The 19,067-nt window shown below is 39.3% G+C and overlaps 3 protein-coding genes across 3 annotated transcripts; 2 read left to right on the forward strand and 1 right to left on the reverse strand.

Moving 5' to 3' along the window:
- Window positions 1-2,565: 2,565 nt before the first annotated feature.
- On the forward strand, window positions 2,566-5,883 carry LOC145799652 (uncharacterized). Its single transcript, XM_082889257.1, has one exon. The coding sequence runs from the start codon at window positions 2,566-2,568 to the stop codon at window positions 5,881-5,883; it is 3,318 nt and encodes a 1,105-aa protein (XP_082745383.1).
- Window positions 5,884-9,031: 3,148 nt separating this feature from the next.
- Window positions 9,032-10,971, reverse strand: LOC114309675 (uncharacterized). Its single transcript, XM_082889258.1, has 4 exons — window positions 10,723-10,971; window positions 10,200-10,635; window positions 9,698-9,956; window positions 9,032-9,491 (listed from the first exon to the last, which is right to left on the reverse strand). The coding sequence occupies exons 1-4, from the start codon at window positions 10,969-10,971 to the stop codon at window positions 9,032-9,034; spliced, it is 1,404 nt and encodes a 467-aa protein (XP_082745384.1).
- A 4,182-nt stretch (window positions 10,972-15,153) lies between these two features.
- On the forward strand, window positions 15,154-16,395 carry LOC114309674 (putative receptor protein kinase ZmPK1). The gene is made up of 2 exons (XM_082889259.1): window positions 15,154-15,652; window positions 15,785-16,395. Exons 1-2 carry the CDS (start codon window positions 15,154-15,156, stop codon window positions 16,393-16,395), a joined length of 1,110 nt encoding a protein of 369 aa, XP_082745385.1.
- Window positions 16,396-19,067: the final 2,672 nt, after the last annotated feature.

Here is a 19,067-nt window from a genome sequence, read left to right on the forward strand (position 1 = left end):
TCGCTCTGATACCACTCTGTCACGACCCAAACCTGCCCCTATGGGTTTAGCATCGCAATCGGCCAGTAATTCGTGATTACCAAAGAGGCCTGCTTAACAGTAATGACAGTAATACAGAGTAAAGGGGCTGACGGAAGCTAAAACAGTAAATAAAAGGTGTCCAATGAGCTGTGACAGTTTGAATGCAAAAAGACTTTTATGAGTGATGATCGGAATCCTTGTTTCTAGGGTTTTCAATATCTCTCTAGAAACTCCTTGTTTTAGGGTTTTCAATATCTCATTGAGTGATGATAGGAGTTAATGCTCTAACCAAATCTGAATGCTCCCTTAGTGCACGTGTAAGTAATACTGAAATGGAAGTTTTAGGGTTGGTCAAACCTATTGAGGCTTTAGGTTTTGTGAAAAATTCGTTTGAAGTGTTGTCTTCAGAAAACATGGATCCGTTGGAGGGTAGTCCTAAGGATCGCGATCTTGAGGCTGATCAAACCCTTGAAGCCTCGCGTAAAGGGGGAACCATGAGGCAAGCGGATCTGAAATTGGGATCTATGGTTACAGCGGAAAAATTTCAAGAAGTTGCAGATCGTCTAGCGAGGCGTAAGGCTCCTATGACGTCCAACAAGGGGAGGATCACCTTTACTCCAGACCCCCCAAACCTTAGGTGGTCAGAATCTGTAGAGGAAGGAAACCTAGTGCTTCAAAATCTTCCTGATAGTCTCGTTGTTACACGTAACAGAGTTGATGCTAGGTCTCGTGGTGCTAGTGACAATCTAGCATCGGATCCTGCGATTGGGTTAGAAAAGGGTACAATAGCCGATGAGTCCAACAAAGAAGAGCATCCGATTGGGAACTCAGGAAACCCAGAGGTTGATAGCGACTATGAGGAATTTCTGAATCAAAGAGGGGGGTTTCCACAAGGTCGTGGTGGAAGAGGGGGACGTGGTCATGGGGGGGGGGGCAGAGGACAAAAAACTTGGGCCGAGGTCGCTGCACCATCTGCTAGATCTTCCATCCCTCTCAGGTATGTACCTCCCACTCGTAACGAGGGGTATGTTAGTGTTGAATTACCACCTAGACATTACTCCCTTGGAAAATGGGACTCATGCCTAGTGGGCTATTTTCTGGATAAGAGCGTTTCCTACAATTACATGAGGAACAGTGCTCTTAGTATGTGGAAAAGCAAGGGTTTGAAGGAGATTTTAGCAAATGGGGAAGGTTTCTGGTTTTTCATCTTTGACGATCCAGACTGCTGTAAAATGGTTCTTGAGGGTGGGCCATGGTATGTTGGGGGGTTTAACCTAATCCTAAAACAGTGGACTAGGATGATGAAACTTACAAAGGAGAAAGCTACCAAAGTCCCTGTTTGGGTTAGACTTTTTAATGTGCCTATGGAATACTGGGATAGTGATGGACTTAGCCGCATAGCTAGTGCTGTGGGAGTTCCTTTGTTTATGGACAACCTCACTGAGAAATGTAGTAGAGTCTCTTTTGCCAGAGTATGTGTTGAAATAGATGCATCATCTACACTACCAGCTATGTTTAATGTTAGCTGTGGAGGGGATACAATTGTAGTTAAAGTAGAATATCAGGGTCTCCCAGCAAAATGTGATCATTGTGTAGCTTTTGGGCATGATACAACCAGATGTGTTAAATCACAGGTTGAGAAGTTGGTCAACCTCCAAAAGGAAACTGAGGAGAATCCAGATCCTGGGTGGAGTACAGTTACAGCAAAAGGTAAGAGGAAGGTGGGGGATCCTGAAGGTGGAGAACATGGGGTGCAGAATGAAGAGACAGAGGGACAATTGGGTGCTACTGAGACCACACCAGAAGGGGTGGAGGCCCATAATACCCTAGTCCTGGAAGAGAAATCACATAGGGAAGGCGCTTCCAGTGATAGTGAACCCAGTCCTGGTGGGGAGGCCAATTCCCCTAATACTACAGATTTGGAGAATCTCCAGAAGAACCTAGTGGCAATAACAAGGCTTGCTCTTCCCCATGATACTGAATTGATCACTAAGGTGGAACGTCTAGCGGAAGCAACACAGGCAATGAAAAGCCCTACACAAAAGCAAATCCAGCAGAAATTGGCTGCAAAAGGTAACTCCTCTGGCAAGGGTAGCAAAAGCCAGAGGAAAAAGCAAAGGTAAATTCTGTTTTGAGTGGTTGTGGGTTACTATTTTTGTTGATTATCTTATGACTTTTAAAATTGCATCATGGAATGTTAGAGGTTTCAATGATGCCTCTAGACATAAGGAAGTGAAAATTTTTTTGTTACATGAAGATATAAAAGTCTTAGGCATTTTGGAGACCAAAATAAAAGCTGCAAACGAAAAGGCACTCCTTTCCTCTTGTTTTCTAAATTGGTCCTTTTTGACTAACTCACAACCAACTAAAACTGGGCGTATTTGTGTGTGTTGGGATCCTGCTTTTTGTCAAATTCACTTGATTGAATCTTCCACCCAGTTTATTTTGTGTGAAATTTTTGTCTTGGGTGATAACTCTATTTTTAAAGCTTGCTTTGTATATGCTGAAAATAAGCATGCTGTTAGAAAAGAGTTTTTTGGTAACATGGTTAAAATTTCCCAGTCTCAGTCCAAAATCCCCCTGGTCTTCCTAGGGGATTTTAATGCAATCAGGTACCAATATGAGAAATTTGGGGGTACATCTGTGTGGTCTCCTAAAAAGGAGGAGTTCAACTCTTGTATTATCCACTCTGGTTTGGATGAACTCTCATATAGTGGCTGCCAATTCACTTGGGCCAATAAAAGGGATAGTGGTCAGTACATTGCAACAAAAATTGATAGGGTTCTGGTCAATGAGGTTTGGCTTGACCTGTACCCTAATTCTTGTGCTACTTTCCTTACTTCCTCTATCTCTGATCATTCTCCTGCTGTGGTTACTGTGTCTGAAGCCATTACTTCCTTTAAGAAACCTTTTAAGTTTTTTTACTTTTGGTCAAATCATGAGGACTTCCTCCCTGCTGTTTCAAAAGTGTGGAATCAATATATTTTGGGAGTTCCTATGTTCAGAGTTTGTCAAAAACTCAGACAACTGAAACCTGTTTTTAAGGCCATGAATAAAAAGGAATTCAGTGACATTTCTACCAGAGTGTTGGCCACTAAATCTGAATTGGATTCTGTACAATGGAAGTTGGATAAGGACCCTGGTAAGCTTGCGCTTCAGAGACTTGAGAGAACTCTCTACAAACAGTATGTTGATCTGACTATGGTTGAAGAGAGTTTGGCTCATCAAAAGTCTAGGGTTCAGTGGCTGAAATTGGGGGACTGTAATAGCAAGTTCTTTTTTAAGACTATTAAGGGTAATATCAATAGGGGTAAAATTCTTAATATTGAGTTAAAGGATGGGAGTATATCTAACAAGCCTGAAGAGATTCAAAATGCTTTCACAAATTTTTACTCTGACTTGTTTGGTACCCCTATTGCTGGCCATTATGATGGGACTGAAAGAATAAATTCCCTTGTTAAATCTAGGATCTCCAATGATCAATCTGCTCTCCTTGCTAGACCAGTGACTGATCTGGAGATTAAGGATGTTTTTTGGTCTCTTAAACCTAACAAGGCCCCTGGCCCTGATGGTTACCCTGCGGGCTTTTTCAAAAAATCTTGGGGTATTGTTGGTAGAGAGGTTACCCAAGCCATTAGAACCTTTTTTGAGTCTGGGAAGCTTCTCTCCGAAGTCAATAGTACAATCATAGCTCTTATCCCCAAAGTTCCTAACCCTGTAAAAGTGGGAGACTTTAGACCCATCTCTTGTTGTAATACGATATACAAATGTATAGCTAAAATTATTGCAAATAGGATTAAAGAGGTCTTACCTGACCTCATTGATCCTGTGCAATCAGCCTTTGTGCAGGGTAGGAGAATTTCTGATAATATCTTCTTGTCTCAAGAAATCTTGAGGGGTTACCACAAGAATTCCACTACCCCTAAGTGTGCGATGAAAGTGGATATCATGAAAGCTTACGATAGTGTGAGATGGGAGTTTATCATTGATATCCTTAAAGCCATGGCTTTTCCGCCCATTATGATATCCTGGATCAAGGCTTGTATGACAAGTCCTTCATTCTCTGTTTGCATTAATGGGAGCTTGCATGGTTATTTTAAAGGTGCTAGAGGTCTTAGACAGGGAGATCCTATGTCTCCTTATCTCTTCGTTCTGGCTATGGAAATCCTTGCTAGAATTTTTGCTGAAAAGTCCAATCATCCTCAATTCAAGTTCCATTGGAGATGTGAGAAATCTAAGATTGTCAATCTCTGCTTCGCTGATGATCTTATGATCTTCAGTCGTGGGCATATTCCCACTGTCAGTTTAATCATGCAAGGTCTGGAGGAGTTCTCTTCTCTTTCAGGCCTTTCCCCTAGCTTCAGCAAAAGCAACATTTATTTCTCTGGCTGTAATGGGGGGTTGAAAGAAGATATCCTCAAAATTGTTCAGTTTACTGAGGGTACTCTTCCTGTTAAATACCTTGGTGTCCCACTGATTACAACCAAGCTTAGGGCTTCGGATTGTCAAATTCTCATTGATAGGATCACAAATCGTATTAAGAGCTGGACAAATAAAGCTCTTTCTTATGCTGGAAGAGCTCAACTTATCCAGACCATTCTCTTTTCTATGCAGGTTTACTGGTCCTCTCTTTTCATCCTCCCCAAGAGGGTTATTAGAGAGATTGAGGGTATCCTTAGAGCTTTTTTCTGGTCGGGCACAGATCTTAAGAAACATAGTGCCAAAATTGCTTGGGATAAGATTTGTGTGCCTAAAAATGAAGGTGGTCTTGGTTTTAAATCTTTAGAGGTTTGGAACATGGCTGCCATAACCAAGCATATTTGGTTCCTCTTCTCTGGAGGGGAGATGTCTATGTGGTGCCAATGGGTTAAATCGTATTTACTTAAGGGCAGAAGTTTCTGGAAAGTAAAGGTTCCCCACAACTCTTCTTGGGTTTGGAGGAAGATCCTTGCTCTTAGAGATAAAATTTCTCCCCTTATTATCCACAAAATAGGTAGGGGTGACTCTACCTTTTTATGGTACGATAATTGGCATCCTCTTGGTCCTTTATGGAAAAAATTTGGGGACAGAATCTTGTATGACTCTAATCTTAACAGTGAGACTAAGGTCAATCAGATTATGGATGGGGACTCTTGGAAGTGGCCTGTCCCCAACTCTTGGGAAATAAGGGAGCTGATCTCTTCAACCCCCACTAGCTGCAGACCTAACCCTCTACTGGATGATCAACCTACTTGGTCTCTTTCCGATGGGAAATTTACTATTAATGGTGTTTGGAATCATTGGAGGCTTAAGCTTGATAAAGTTGTTTGGCATAAACTAATCTGGGGGGCTTACCATATCCCTAGGGCTAGTTTTGTGGTTTGGATGGCTGTCCAGGAGAGACTTAATACTGGTGACAGGCTTCAGCTATTTGGCATCTCTCCTACACCAACCTGCCCATTTTGCCAACATGATACTGAAACTCATTCTCACCTCTTTTTTGATTGTGTCTTCTCTACTAAAATCTGGACTGAAATTAAAGCTAAATGTAATGTGCAGTGGCCTGATTTTCAGTGGCCTGACATTATTCCCTTTGCTACTAGAGAGACTAAGAGAAGATTATTAAGATCCATAATCATCAAATTGTCATTGTTGTGCTCTGTTTATATAATCTGGCTTGAAAGGAATAACAGAATTTTCAACAAAGAATTCAAGCCAGAAGAAGTGGTGGTTAAAATAATTGTCCAACTGATTCGGGGTAGATTGTTGTCTATCACAAATGTTCCTAGAAATGCAGGTGACAACTGGTACATTGACCATTGGAATCTGCCTGCTACTGTCCTGAAGCCCCATGCTCTCGGCATTGGGAGGGCTGCTGAGTGATGTGAGTTCACTATATGAGGGTTGAGTGATTGTAAGCAAACAGAGTGTTTCTTTTCTAACTGTTTTCTTCATGTGTAGTAATGAGAAGTGCTTGGATCAGTGAGGGTTGAGTGTTGTGAGTCCAAAATTTACAACTAACAGAATTGTGGGTTGAGTGAAATAGCTTCTCATAAATGTTTTATCTAATGTTTATATATATTGTAAGTTTTATGTGCAGGCTATGGAGTAATGCTTTGCTGTGTGGGTTGAGTGATGAGAGTTTATATACTGTGTGCTAAATTCCAACTGAGTGATGTGAGATTATTGAGGGTTTAGTGATGTGAGACATATATTGTGGTTATCTGTTTTACTGGAATCTTTCAGGATCACTAATGGATTTGTTTACTCAATTCTGGCAGGAAGTTCTATATGGTCTAGTGGAGGTCTATATCTTGGTTTTGATTCTTGGGATATTCGGCTCGAAGCTGGCTGCTGAATGCGCCGCTGGTTGTTTCATCAGGGATATAAGCTGTTTTCATTTCTGTTTTAACATCTTAGCTTTTTACCTATCCTAGCGGGGTGTGCTAGGAATTAAATGGTCCATCTTTGACCTATCTTTGTTTTTATTACTTTACTGTTGGTTTTGGATTAGGTAGTCCACAGGTTATATTTCGTTTTTGCTATTATGGGGCTGTTCATCCCTCGGCTTTGGGCTATTCTCTAGCAGGTTTTGTTTTGTTCACCGTACATGTTTCTCGGTTTTGGTGCCGATGTTTAGTGATGCTATGGGTTTGTTTTGGTCTCGGTTTTTAGCTGTCTTTCGCAGTGTTCATTATCCCTATCTCTCTTGATATGGCTGCTGAACAGTGTGTATTTCTTTTGGATTTGTTTTCTCTTTGCGTTAGCTTTTTGGTCTTCTGGGTTACTGATTTTCCTGTATAGTTGTTGTAGGGCCTAGGGTATTCCCCTTGTAATCTTGTATATCCTTTGTCTTTAATTTATGTCTTATTCACCCAAAAAAAGGGATTCAATCCCTATGCCATAACTGTATAGTAGGAATCTATAACATTTATTACAAAACAGAAACGGAAAGGTGAATCCGAACGTCCCAAAACAGTCGTAGTTTGAACGGACTTGGAACCTCGAGGTGAGGCACGATGGTTGGCTTGACAAAACAAGAGCTAATCCGACGCTCCTAGCTTTGGTCTGGTGTCTGGACACGTACATATATATCTATATATATAAACAGTGAGCTAAAGCCTAGTGAATAACGGTTATGTAAAGAGGTTAAGAATGAATGTCCTTTCAGAAATTAAACAGTCATATCAGTCACTTAGAAACCATAGCAGTCATATGTGGTGCATCCCATAGCAAAACAGTACAGTAGGTCTTAACAGACCGAACAGTCAGTCGATGGCCATCATAACAGTAACAGTAGTTGTTCCAAACATGGGAATCGACAGAGATCTCTATGTCACTAGCAGTAACAGTACAGTAACAGTAAATTGCTATGGATGCCACGAATACAGTTTACAAATAGGATAAACATTCATTCATTAAACAATAACGTTTCAGTTGATCATTCAGAAAATAATCATAATTGAACATATCTTTACAACATTGTTACTCACAGAGCACTGGGCTATAGGCAAGCTAAAGAGCGTCCTCGAATGCCAACCCTACACAGTAAATAAAACGAACGCACACTAAGTTACACACTAGGGATTAATAACTTAGCCCCTTAACTCGACTTGGTGTGGTTCTATGACATTATCCTCATTAAGATGCCCTAAACTTGGCCTAGGAATGCCTAGGATGGAATGAGGATGCAAAAATGCACTTTAAAACACTTTTCATATTTTTGCTGAAACAGGGGTCTCGCTCGAGCGTGGCTTTCTACGCTTGAGCGGACATGCAGACAAAGGAGCTCCGCTCAAGCGTGACTTCCCTCACTCGAGCGGACTATAAACTCATGAAAAAGGTACTGGATGCACGATTTTCACGCTCGACGACGTTCGACCTCCGCTCGAGCGTGAGACTTAGATCTCGAGTGTGAATTCTCTCGTACGAGCGGACTGCAAAACATATGAACTTCTAGGCATATGCATTTCACACTCGAGCGGAAGTGCATATACTCAGAGTGTATGCTCGAGCATGAAGTCCTTCGCTCGAGCGTGGGTCCAAAATCTGGAATTTCCAGATTGATCCTCAAGCATGAAACCCGACTTTTAAAGCTTTAAATTCGATTCTTTTGGGCTAATTTTCTGGAAAACACTTGAAGACTCATAGTACAACATGTTTTGAAGATCAATTTTGTAAAATCAAGCCCAAAGGTGAGACAATTGAACACAATTTCAAAGGAACTTTCATGAACAATACAAGAACTTAACATGCATGAGTTCTAACGAATTTCAATGCTCCAAAACATAACCAAATGCAAAATTGAGCTCAAAACTATGGTAAATTCATGGACTACAACCAAAATGTGGACATGCATGTGGAAATTCATGAAGAACAACCTCAAAATTCAAGAATATGTACATGCATGCATGAATTCACTCTCAACTCTATACTTTAAACCAATTCTTGACTTTAACTCCAAATTTCCATGAAACATGCAAGACATAACTTGAATTCACAATTAAGAAGATGATTTTCCTATCTTAGGCCTTGAATTCAAAGTATACCAGCTCAAATATGCAATCTCCCTTCAATTCCTCTAATTCTCCAAGCCAAAATCTCAATGAAACCAAAATTCTCCTACTCTCCCTCCCTCTCTCGGTTATGGTCTCCAAAGTGGCTGAAGAAATGATATAAAACCAAGCTCCAAACAATGACTCTAAGAGTGGCCCACTCAATGGCAAAGATGTAGTTATTGCAAACTAATGTAATTTATCTTTACTTAATCACTCCAAATCAAATTTTAATTAAACTTACCATAAAATCACATAAATTCTAACTAGCATAAAATACTAATCAATTTCTGATTCGGTAGCCGATAAGACCTTCAATTCGCAGTTTGAAATTAAAACGTGAACATATCATATAATGACAAACATATAGAAATGCAACTAATGCAACCCACTCATGCAATCAGTTCAGAATTTCAGCTTAATCAGTTACTTATCATGCTTAATCACAGTTTAACATTAATCAGAGGTGAGGGTTGTCACAATATTGGCTGAATGTATCCAGAATAAGCAGCTTTATACTGATCAACAGCGAAAAATTGTTCAACAAATGTACTGAAATCCCTTCCACTACTCTGTATTGCAACCACCGCATGTGCACATGGGAATCCATTCAATTGCCACTGGAAGCAAGAACATGAACGCGTGCCAACGTCTACCAACACCGTTGGAAATGAATGGACCTCATATATGTCTTCATTTGACTGGCTAACAATCCATGTGCAACCATTGGAGTACGCCTCCCTAACACGGCTTTCCATTTTCGGACAAAGTAACCCATTCCAATTAGTAGCCAAAACTTTACGCTCAGCCCTCATAGTCATTATTTGATTTCTGATTGTATCAACCAACCTTGTGATTGGATAATTACGGGCATCAAGTATCCATTTATTAAACGATTCTACAGCGTTCGAGGTCATCTCCTCATACCGTTTGCCCCTGTTCACATTATGAAAACATAATGAAAATGCTATCACATATTGGGTACTTGCAATGTTAGCACATGTAAGTCTCGTACGAACCTGAAATATGCGTTGGCCTAATGCTTCAGTGGCATATCTTCCAAGAAATTATTTATTCCAGATCATTTTGTTCCTTTTATCTTCTTCCAATGCTGCTGAAATGAAGCCTCGGTTGGAGCATACGCACATTCACGCAACTTCGCCATTAAACCAAAACGTACACGGTTGTCAACCCATCGTAATTTGTCCCTCAAATTTGCTTGGAGATGTTGTAAGCAGTACGCATGGTGTGCAGATGGGAATACAGCAGGCAAGGATTCAAGCAGCTCAATATTACGGTCGGATACAAAAGTTAATGTGCGAGCACTACTAACAACCTTTGTCAGTTGCTGTAAAAACCAAGTCCAATTTGCAGTTGTTTTAGAGTCAGTAATAGCAAAAGCTAATCAGAATAAACCTGGCAGATTCAACAGGTTTACCATTAGATGAAATATTTTTAACAAAGTTTACGTCGACATTAACAATTGTTCACAATTCGAATTAATGTTAGTAAAATAACATTAAATTGGAAACAATCTTGCAATTAGGGATCACCCACTACTGTAGTGGACTTAAAAAAAAAGGTTAGCCACAATGTAATGCGTTACTATATGGAAGTATAAAGTAATCATCATAAGAGACATACCTTTGTTGCCATCCTTCCCCGTTGCTACAAGCAAATTGCCTTTAAATCTCCCTTTTAAAAAAGTGCCGTCAAGAAACAATAATGGGCAGATATGGTTGAATCCGTCAATGCAAGCTTTGAATGAAATAAAGAACCGCTTAAATCGGCCGGTAGACTGCTCAAAATCCAAGTTGACATAACTCCCAGGGTTGTAATGCATAACCGTATCCGCGTACCACCTAAGTTGATCAAATGAAGCATGATAGTCACCATATGCTACGTGGTAACTAACATTAAGGTTGTACTCCTTTTTTAGCTCAAACACGATGTCAGTGGGACGTGTAAGCGGCTTATCACGTAACCGATCACCAATAACATTGCAAACCAATCTAGAGTTAAGTCTGTTATTCTTCCCAGTGCGAACAACAGCACCACAACTATGCAAGTTGTTCAACCTCTTCAAGTAAAAATAACCATTGCATGTTTGAACCCTTCAATGTACCAACCATGAACACCCTTTTTGGTCTCGCAATGTGCACATTACTGTAACCCGAACTGAGTCATTTTTAACAAATTTGAAGTCAAGCCCACACTCAATAGCATATTTGGACAAAACCAAACGGAAAGCAGCAACACCCCCTTCGAAACATTGGCCTGCATGACTAATGCCATGTGACCAATCAACTATCATCAACATTTTCTCACTATGGTGACAATAATTGGCCAACAAATCTACGCTAGGTTGGGGACTTGTAAATGGTTCACTATGAGGATCCAGATGATTTGCAGACATAGTCCTACTGAATTAAGTACCTCAATTCAAATCATCCACCTCATTTTGTGAGTCAATCACAACGTTGATATGGGTAACGCCAATGGACCTTGCAATGGAAAACATGTTTTCCATGTCCACATCATTACACAACATCACTTGATTCTCGTGACATGGTAATTTATAAGATATTGAAATCGATGATGGTGTCACATCCACCCACCTATCACATAAAGTTTGTATCAATTGTTTTAATGTCAATCCATTAACACCCCTGATAGCAACTGTGGATGAACCGAAGGTGCAAAAAAGCATGATGTCCATATCCTGTACAACAAAATGAATGAAACATTAACCGTGGCATACATTCTACAAAAAACAATCACAAAACAATCACAATGTGGCCCAACCCACATTCAATCACAATCAATCACATTCAATTTTATATCTGAACAATGACAACCCAAATTAAATAACATACAAAGAGAAGTTAGATTAACATTAATATACATTCCAATAAATTCCATCAACTGATACAATTGTCACATTCAATTGTAAAAAATAGAAACCAAAGACTTTGCGAAATGAAATGTGACACATATGTCCACAATAAATACAAGAATCAGACAACACAATACAAAAACCAAGTACTTCTCTACATGTATGTGAGCTACATTCACATACATTCCAATAGTATCCACAGACAAGCAAATATGACATTGAGAAGGAAAAAAATGAAGCCTAATAATTTTGCAATTCGTAACGTGACACATATGTTTTGAAAAAGTAGCACACTGCAAAACACAAACTAAATACAAATGAATGTAACACAGACCATTACCACATAACAGCCTTCGAGTCTACAGAATTGCTCCAATGTAAGGCTGTACCATTTCGCAGAACCCAGGAACATTCTCACATTGTCAATTTCTAATCTAATAAGCTATCATAAAATACTATTACGAAACGTAATGTGACATGTATGTGAACATTATAACACAATATCATTACCACGGAAGTTGATGCAAGATTACCACAACAAAGTCTACCAATGGATTGCTATGACAGATTGCGAAATCCATACGATATATGAGGACATTAAAAACAAAACATTCGGAAAAAAACTAGATCAACACTCACCAATTGATTAAGCAGACAACTTGATCTCCTTCCCTCAAACAATCTGACTCCAAAGCGGCAAGATGAAACAACCAACCCAGAGCAACACTCACCAATTGAAAACCTAACAGACTCCGCGATCATGGCGCATATCATGGCACCAAACAATATGGAAAGAAAATGGTTAAAACATTGCAACTTGTATCAAGGGTATAATAGTAAACTAATTCTATTAAAACACAATAGATAGGACTTAATGGAATACTTTCTAATTTAAATAGGACTTTAAACTCAATAAGAAATTTCATAGGACTTAACATAGTATAAGTCTCCCTAATAGGACTTATAAATAATTTTCCCTTAATATTAATATTAATAATTAGACTAGGTAAAGTCTCAATGACTATATCAAAATTGAGCTCAATTAATAAATTATCCTAAAAATTTAGTACATAATTTATATTTATATCTATCTATCTATTTGTTATAATAGTATAAGGCTCTATAAGCATTAATATAGCGATTCCGATTTTGACATGATCTTTGTTGTACTCCGGACTCGGGTTTCATGGTTCAATGTTGTGGTTCATCTCTTATCCCCTTATGTTTGTCTTTTGGTTTGTTATGGTTGTGTTTGGGACAGGTTAGTTGCTTGATTTCCAAACTCTTGTTGCCTAGATTTTTGCTCCTCCACTCAAGCGGCATTTCTTGCGCTCAAGTGGGCTTTGCAAACTCTCAGTACTTTTGTATGCCTGCAAAACTACTGGGAAAGTGTATTCTACACTCCAACGGGACTTTCTGCGCTCGATCAGCCACTTTTTGCGCTCGAGCGGTTGGTCAAATGTCTGTAAAACTACTGGATGTGTGTTTTCTACGCTCGAGCGTCACTTCTTGTGCTCGAGCGGAACAACTTTTTGTGTCTGATGCTCTAGCGTCACTTCTCATGCTCGAGCGGACTGTGCGTATATCAATTCGAAAAAATGACTTTTTATATCACTTTTTCAAATCCATTTCCTTTCAAACCCTAAAATTGAGACCCTCTCTCTCTCTCTCTCTCTCTCTCTCTATAAGCTTACATTCTCTCTACATTTCCATATAGATCTAGTGATTTCTCCACCCTATCCCCTTTAATAAAAAGGTAGAGCACATCACGGGCATCGTTTTGATTCGAATAGACTTTGGCTTTGGTGTCATTGGAGTTTCATCTTTGCTTTGCTCGTCTTCTCTCTTTGAGGTAGGGTTTTTTTACACTTTCATATGGTTTTTAACTTAGTTATTCGTCGCTGTGTAACAATGGTGGGATTTGAGAGTATTTTGAGCAAACCTAGGGTTTAGGGTTTAAAATTTAAACGAGGGGTTTTTTAGTAGACGTGTTTTAAATGGTTATGGGGTTAAGATCCATATATTGTGTTAGATTGTTCCTAATGGGCATTAGCTCAACCTATTTCAGAAAAATCATTTTCAGGTGTTGGTAATGTACCTCCACCAAGGCAATAACTTAGAGGGACCTTGGAGCAAGAGCTTTCTTTTTTGTATTTCTTTTGTGCAGCCAAGGGCTTTATTTTTATTGAACTAGTCTCATTTTTGTTATAACCAAGCAATGACTTAGAAAAATATAAGCATTTGGGGTATATAAATATCTGTTTAGCTTTCATCATTTTTTACTACTTGTAACACATGCTGCAAATTCAGGATAAACTATTTATGAATGTTTATTGCATGTGTCACTTTTGTATATCAATTCAGATTAATGAAAGTTTATTATTTCAATTATGTTTTCTTGCATTAATTGTGTTGAATTGGATTATTGTAATTATTTTTGGGGCGTTACATTTAAAGTAGTAATAATTTAAACTTTTTTTTTTCTTTTTTACTTTTGAAAGTTAAGAAATATACTTAACATAAAATATAGGCAAATCTAACCTTATCTATAATTTTAGAATTTAAAAATCTTTAAATAAAAAGTCAAAAAAAAAAAATTAGCCATATCTAATTCATATTAAATTTGAAATTTGAAATTTAAAATTTAAAAATTGTAAGAGAATTTTTTAAATGTAGCTTTAGCCTTATATAGTGGGTATTTGGAAAGTGGCTATTTTTTAGGCTTTTTGACTTCTTGGCTATTTTAATAGGCTATTTTAGTTTTTGTATTTGGGAAGATAGGATGGATTTTTATTTGGCTTGTGTATTAAAAAATGTATTTGAAATGATGTTTGAGGCTGAAATGACAAATTTATCCCTAACTTTACTTTTTTTAAAATAAGTTTGAAGGGGCAAAATTGTCATTTACTCTTTGTAATGATTGGGCTGTCAATCCTTGTGCTTACACTGTCACGTTGATAGTGCAGGCTGCGCCCTATATGTTTTTTTTATTTTTAAAATTAATTGGGTTTAGGGGGTAAAAGGCTTTTTTTTTTCTTTTCTTTTTTTTTTAATTGGGGCTAAAATAGCATGTGGCTTAGCTTCCCAAACACCGCCATAATTTCAAAATTTCAAAATATAAATATAATTTTTTTTTTTTTTTCATTTTTGAAGACCAAAAATTGCATGTATTATGTAAAAAAAAAATTTTAAAATAGGTTAATTACAAAAAAAAAAAATTGAGGATTTCGCATGTTTTTCAATTTAAATCCCATAATTAAACCATAGAGTTTCATCTGTGTTTCACCTTGTTTCTCCTTTATTGTAACTTCATTTCACATCATTTTTACGTCACTAGATTTACCTCATAGCCTAATTTTCATTCCACTCTTCACTGTGATCCACACCTTTTTACTTTCTGTCGGAGCTCCAAAAGTTGGCCAAAATAAGATTTTTTCTCTCTTTGAGCAAAATTTTCAGATTCAAATCTACATATTTAAGCACTTGTATTTCCTTAATTTCGTTTCACCTCATTTTCTCATAGTTAGATTCAACTCATGGCCTAGTTTTTATTCCACCCCTCATATGACTTGTTTCATAACTTGTTTCACCTCTTTTTGCATGCTATCGGAGCTCCAAAAATTAGATTTTCTCTCTGTATTAGCTGTATGATCTATTAGTGCTTCTACAAACAAATAACAAGACTTTCTCTCTGTCTCTCTCATGGCTTGTATTTTTGTCGTGCTGTTGATCTTCTTTATCCCCTTTGCAGCCATAGAAGCTCAAAAAAAGACCTCCAATCTAATAAGATTGGGTTCTTCTCTATCCCCCATCAGCAAACCCAATTCATGGCTCTCATCTTCAGGCCTTTCTACATTCAGTTTCTACCCAAAAAAGAATGGATTTACAGTAGGAATATGGATAATTGGCCACCCAAGCAACACTGTTGTCCGGACTGCAAATCAAGACTACCCACTCGTGTCCTCAAAATCCACAATTGAGTTTACCAGAGATGGTAGGCTCATTCTAAACCGTACCCAACAAGGCACAAAGTTGGATATTGCTGATTTCAATGCTGACAGTCGTGTTGTCTCTACTTCAATGCTCGACTCTGGCAATTTTATGTTATACGAGAACGATTCTTCTGTTATTTGGCAATGCTTTGATTCCCCAACTGACACCATATTAGGAAACCAAACTCTATCAGATCAACTAGTTTCAAGTGTGTCAAGCTCATCAGACCACTCAAGTGGCCGTTATTGTCTTCAAATGTAAGATGATGGAAATCTCGTTGCCTACCTAGTAAACAGTACTGACTGTAATGTTGATGCTTACTGGCTCTCTGATACTTCAGATCCAGAAATGGTTTCAGAGATGAACTTGAATCTCAATTTTAATGGTGTTCTCTTCCTAGGTGAAAATATTTCCAATATACAACGTACTTTGGCGAACAGCTCCACCTCCTCAATTACGAGGAACAGTAACCATCCTGTGAACGTAATAATTTACCGCGCAACACTTGACAATGATGGGAATTTTAGGTTGTATTCACACAGATTTGTGAGCAATAAGACGATCTCAATAGTGTCGATGGAGTGGTTAGCATATCAGGATTACTGTCGAGTCCGTGGTTTCTGCAGATTAAACAGTTATTGCTCGAGCAATGGCTCTAAACTAGAATGTTATTGTTGTCCTGGTTTTGTTCCTTTGAACCCCAGTAAGAAGTTCCTAAGTTGCTACAGGAATTTTATGGAACACCATTGCAAAAGCAAAGAAGAAGATTCTGGGCTAGTGAACATTACTAGTTTGGAGAATTTAAGATCGGGAGACCATGCTTACTCTGTTGTATTGACGAAGGAGGAGGAAGATTGCAGGAAAAAGTTTATTTTTGGCCAACTTTTGGAGATCCGATGGCATACAAAAAGATGTGAAACAAGTCATACGAGGGGTGGAACAAAAATTTAGCCATGAGTTGAATCTAACAACGCAAAAATGAGGTGAAATGGAGTTACGACGAATGAGATATAAGTATTTGAATATGTGAATTTGAAATTGAAAATTCTGTCTAAAGAGAAAAATCTTATTTTTGACCAACTTTCAGAGCTCCAACAACAAATAAAAAGATGTGGAACAACCGGGGCGGATTCTGATAGAGCTCAACCAACCAGAGGTTGCCTCCAACTACAGCAACGACGTGTCAGCAACAACCGGGCTTCGCTCTGATGTAGTAACCCAAACCCCCGATCAAGCCGAGGCCAGAGGCAAGAACAAAATGAAGGCAGATGCCGATCCCAATGTACAATTACTGCGGGCAGTCGAGGCTTTGAAAGACGAGGGGATGAACAAGCAACAGATATCCGCAGTTGTGGCAAAAACTGTGGAGGATGCTTTCCCCACTCCACCTGAGGGTAGTTCAAGTCAGTCAGAAAATCGGGATAGGCCCCGTTATGCCAGAATAGTTCCTCCTATTCCTAACCCTGCACCTGGGAAAGATCAGAAAACCAAGGCAGTGCCTGCCGACCCTTTTGCTAGTGCGTCTAGTAAGAATACTCAGACTTCAAAGTACCTGCCCTGAGGGCGCAGGATCTTTCATGCTCTCTACATGCCTCTGTCTAATGCCCTTCAGATTCTTGCCGAAAGGGGGCACCTCAAACCCCTTGAACCTCGGCCTCTCCCGAAGAATCTCCCTCTCACACATGATGCTGCTTTGTACTGCGCGTACCACCAACAGACCGGTCACGCCACCGACAACTATTTCCGCCTTCGCCATGAAGTGCAGGACCTGATCGATAATGAGGTCATTCTTCCACCTACCTCAGCGAAGTCTGTTACCACCTAGCTGTTGGACTTTGAGGATACTGCGAGTATGTGATTTGGGGTTGGACCACCTGCGGGCAGCGCTCGGTGTATTTCGGATGTGGCGTCTGGCACGCACTTTTTGAGCATTTGTAAATGCAGTTTTGTAGCTTTTGGCTTGGGTTTTGAGTCAGTTCTCTGTTTTGTTTTTGAGTCTGCCTCTTTGCTTTGAGTTAGTCTTTTTGTTTTTGGGTCTGTCTTGTGGTACCGAGTCAGTCCCGTTGTATAGGATGTCAGGTGATTATAGGGCTGTTGCCTCGAACACCGTTTTGGTTTTGTAAATACCCTTTTGTTTTGAGTCTGTCTCTGTTGTGGAGCCAGTTACAATCAGGGAATTTGAATGAAGCAGCTGCGGCTATCATGTTTCCATGCTTATTGCTAATTTTGAGCTAGTTGTGCCAAAGGATTTGAATCGAACGGCCGTGCATTCCACCTGCTCTCTTGTGCCCTGAAAATCATTGCATTGACCTATGTTTTTCAAAACCTCTTTAACACTGTGGTGAAAACGAAGAGGAAAGAATTCCTCGAGTTTTGCAAAACTTTGATCAATTTGAGAAAAAGAGAGGCATGCTAAGCCTTTAATGAATGAAATCATGCTTGTTAGTGTGAGTACTGAGAAAGACCCTGGCTTGATCCAGATTGGTTCCACACTATCTTCGGCGCGAGCGATTTGTCACTTTCTTAAAAACTTTCAAAAACAAATGTTTTGCGTGGCCCTGTGAAGACCTATGTGGAATCGCTCTTGAGATTGTGTAGCCTAGGATCGCTCTCAGCCTCAAGATTTAACCCGTTCATTTTTTAACCTTGAACCCATTCAGAACGTTCAACGGTCAACCGCCATGTAAGGTCTGTGTGGCCAAATTAGAAGCAGCCCTCGAACAAGAGGCAACAAAATCAAATCAAGAAGATCAAATTTCACCGGAAGAAGCGTGTGAAGCAACCGTGATGGATCCTTTTGCAAATCAACGCAATAGCCATTCTCCTGGATTCAGATGATTTCGGGATCTCAAAACCATTTGGCATGGACTTGTTACACTTTTACCCTTTGAGAGGCTCGCTGGGTCGAAAACCCGAAGGGCGACCCAGGCAAAAGTTAGAGCAAGAGAAAAATACAAAAAAAAAAAGGAAAAAGAAGAAAAAAAAAATAATACAAAAAAAAAAAGAAGAAAAATACAAAAAGAAAAAAATATATATACAAAAAAAAAAATCAAAAATTGAAAAGAAGAAAAAAAGAAGTCACAAGGTCGAAAACCCGCAACGGGCGCCTTGGCAAAAGTTAGAGCCTAAAAAGTGAAGGTTAAAATACCCGAGTGTACCTTAACCGGAACTACGTAAGGCTTGATTCCCATGTTTGGGATACGTAGGCAACTTCGTCCTGAAGTCCAGCCCCCAACGCTTTCATAGCGCCTCAGTTCATGCAATGGTTTTTAATCATCCTTGATTCCCATGTTTGGAGTATCTAGGCAGCTTCGCCCTGAAGTCCAGTCCTACACACTTTCAAAGTGACTGTGTCCATATATTGGTTTTGACCATCTCCGTCTTCTCAGCATCCGAGAGTTCGTTTGTAATCATCACTGACGAAGACTGTTTACCAAATGCTACGACGTCATCCAGACAAGGGGCAACTTTCCGTTGCCATGATGTCGCCGTTCAAACCAGGGGCAACTTTCCGTTGCCATCCACCCCTTCCAAGCCAGGGGCAATTTTCTATTGCCTCCGATCCGAGGTGGCGCATCTCGAGGGTAAGTTCCGCGCTTGTTTAGCACCGATCGTTTGCAAGA

The sequence above is a fragment of the Camellia sinensis genome, chromosome 9, assembly GCF_055761805.1.
Source record: "Camellia sinensis isolate YWXY chromosome 9, ASM5576180v1, whole genome shotgun sequence".
Taxonomy (NCBI): Eukaryota; Viridiplantae; Streptophyta; class Magnoliopsida; order Ericales; family Theaceae; genus Camellia; species Camellia sinensis.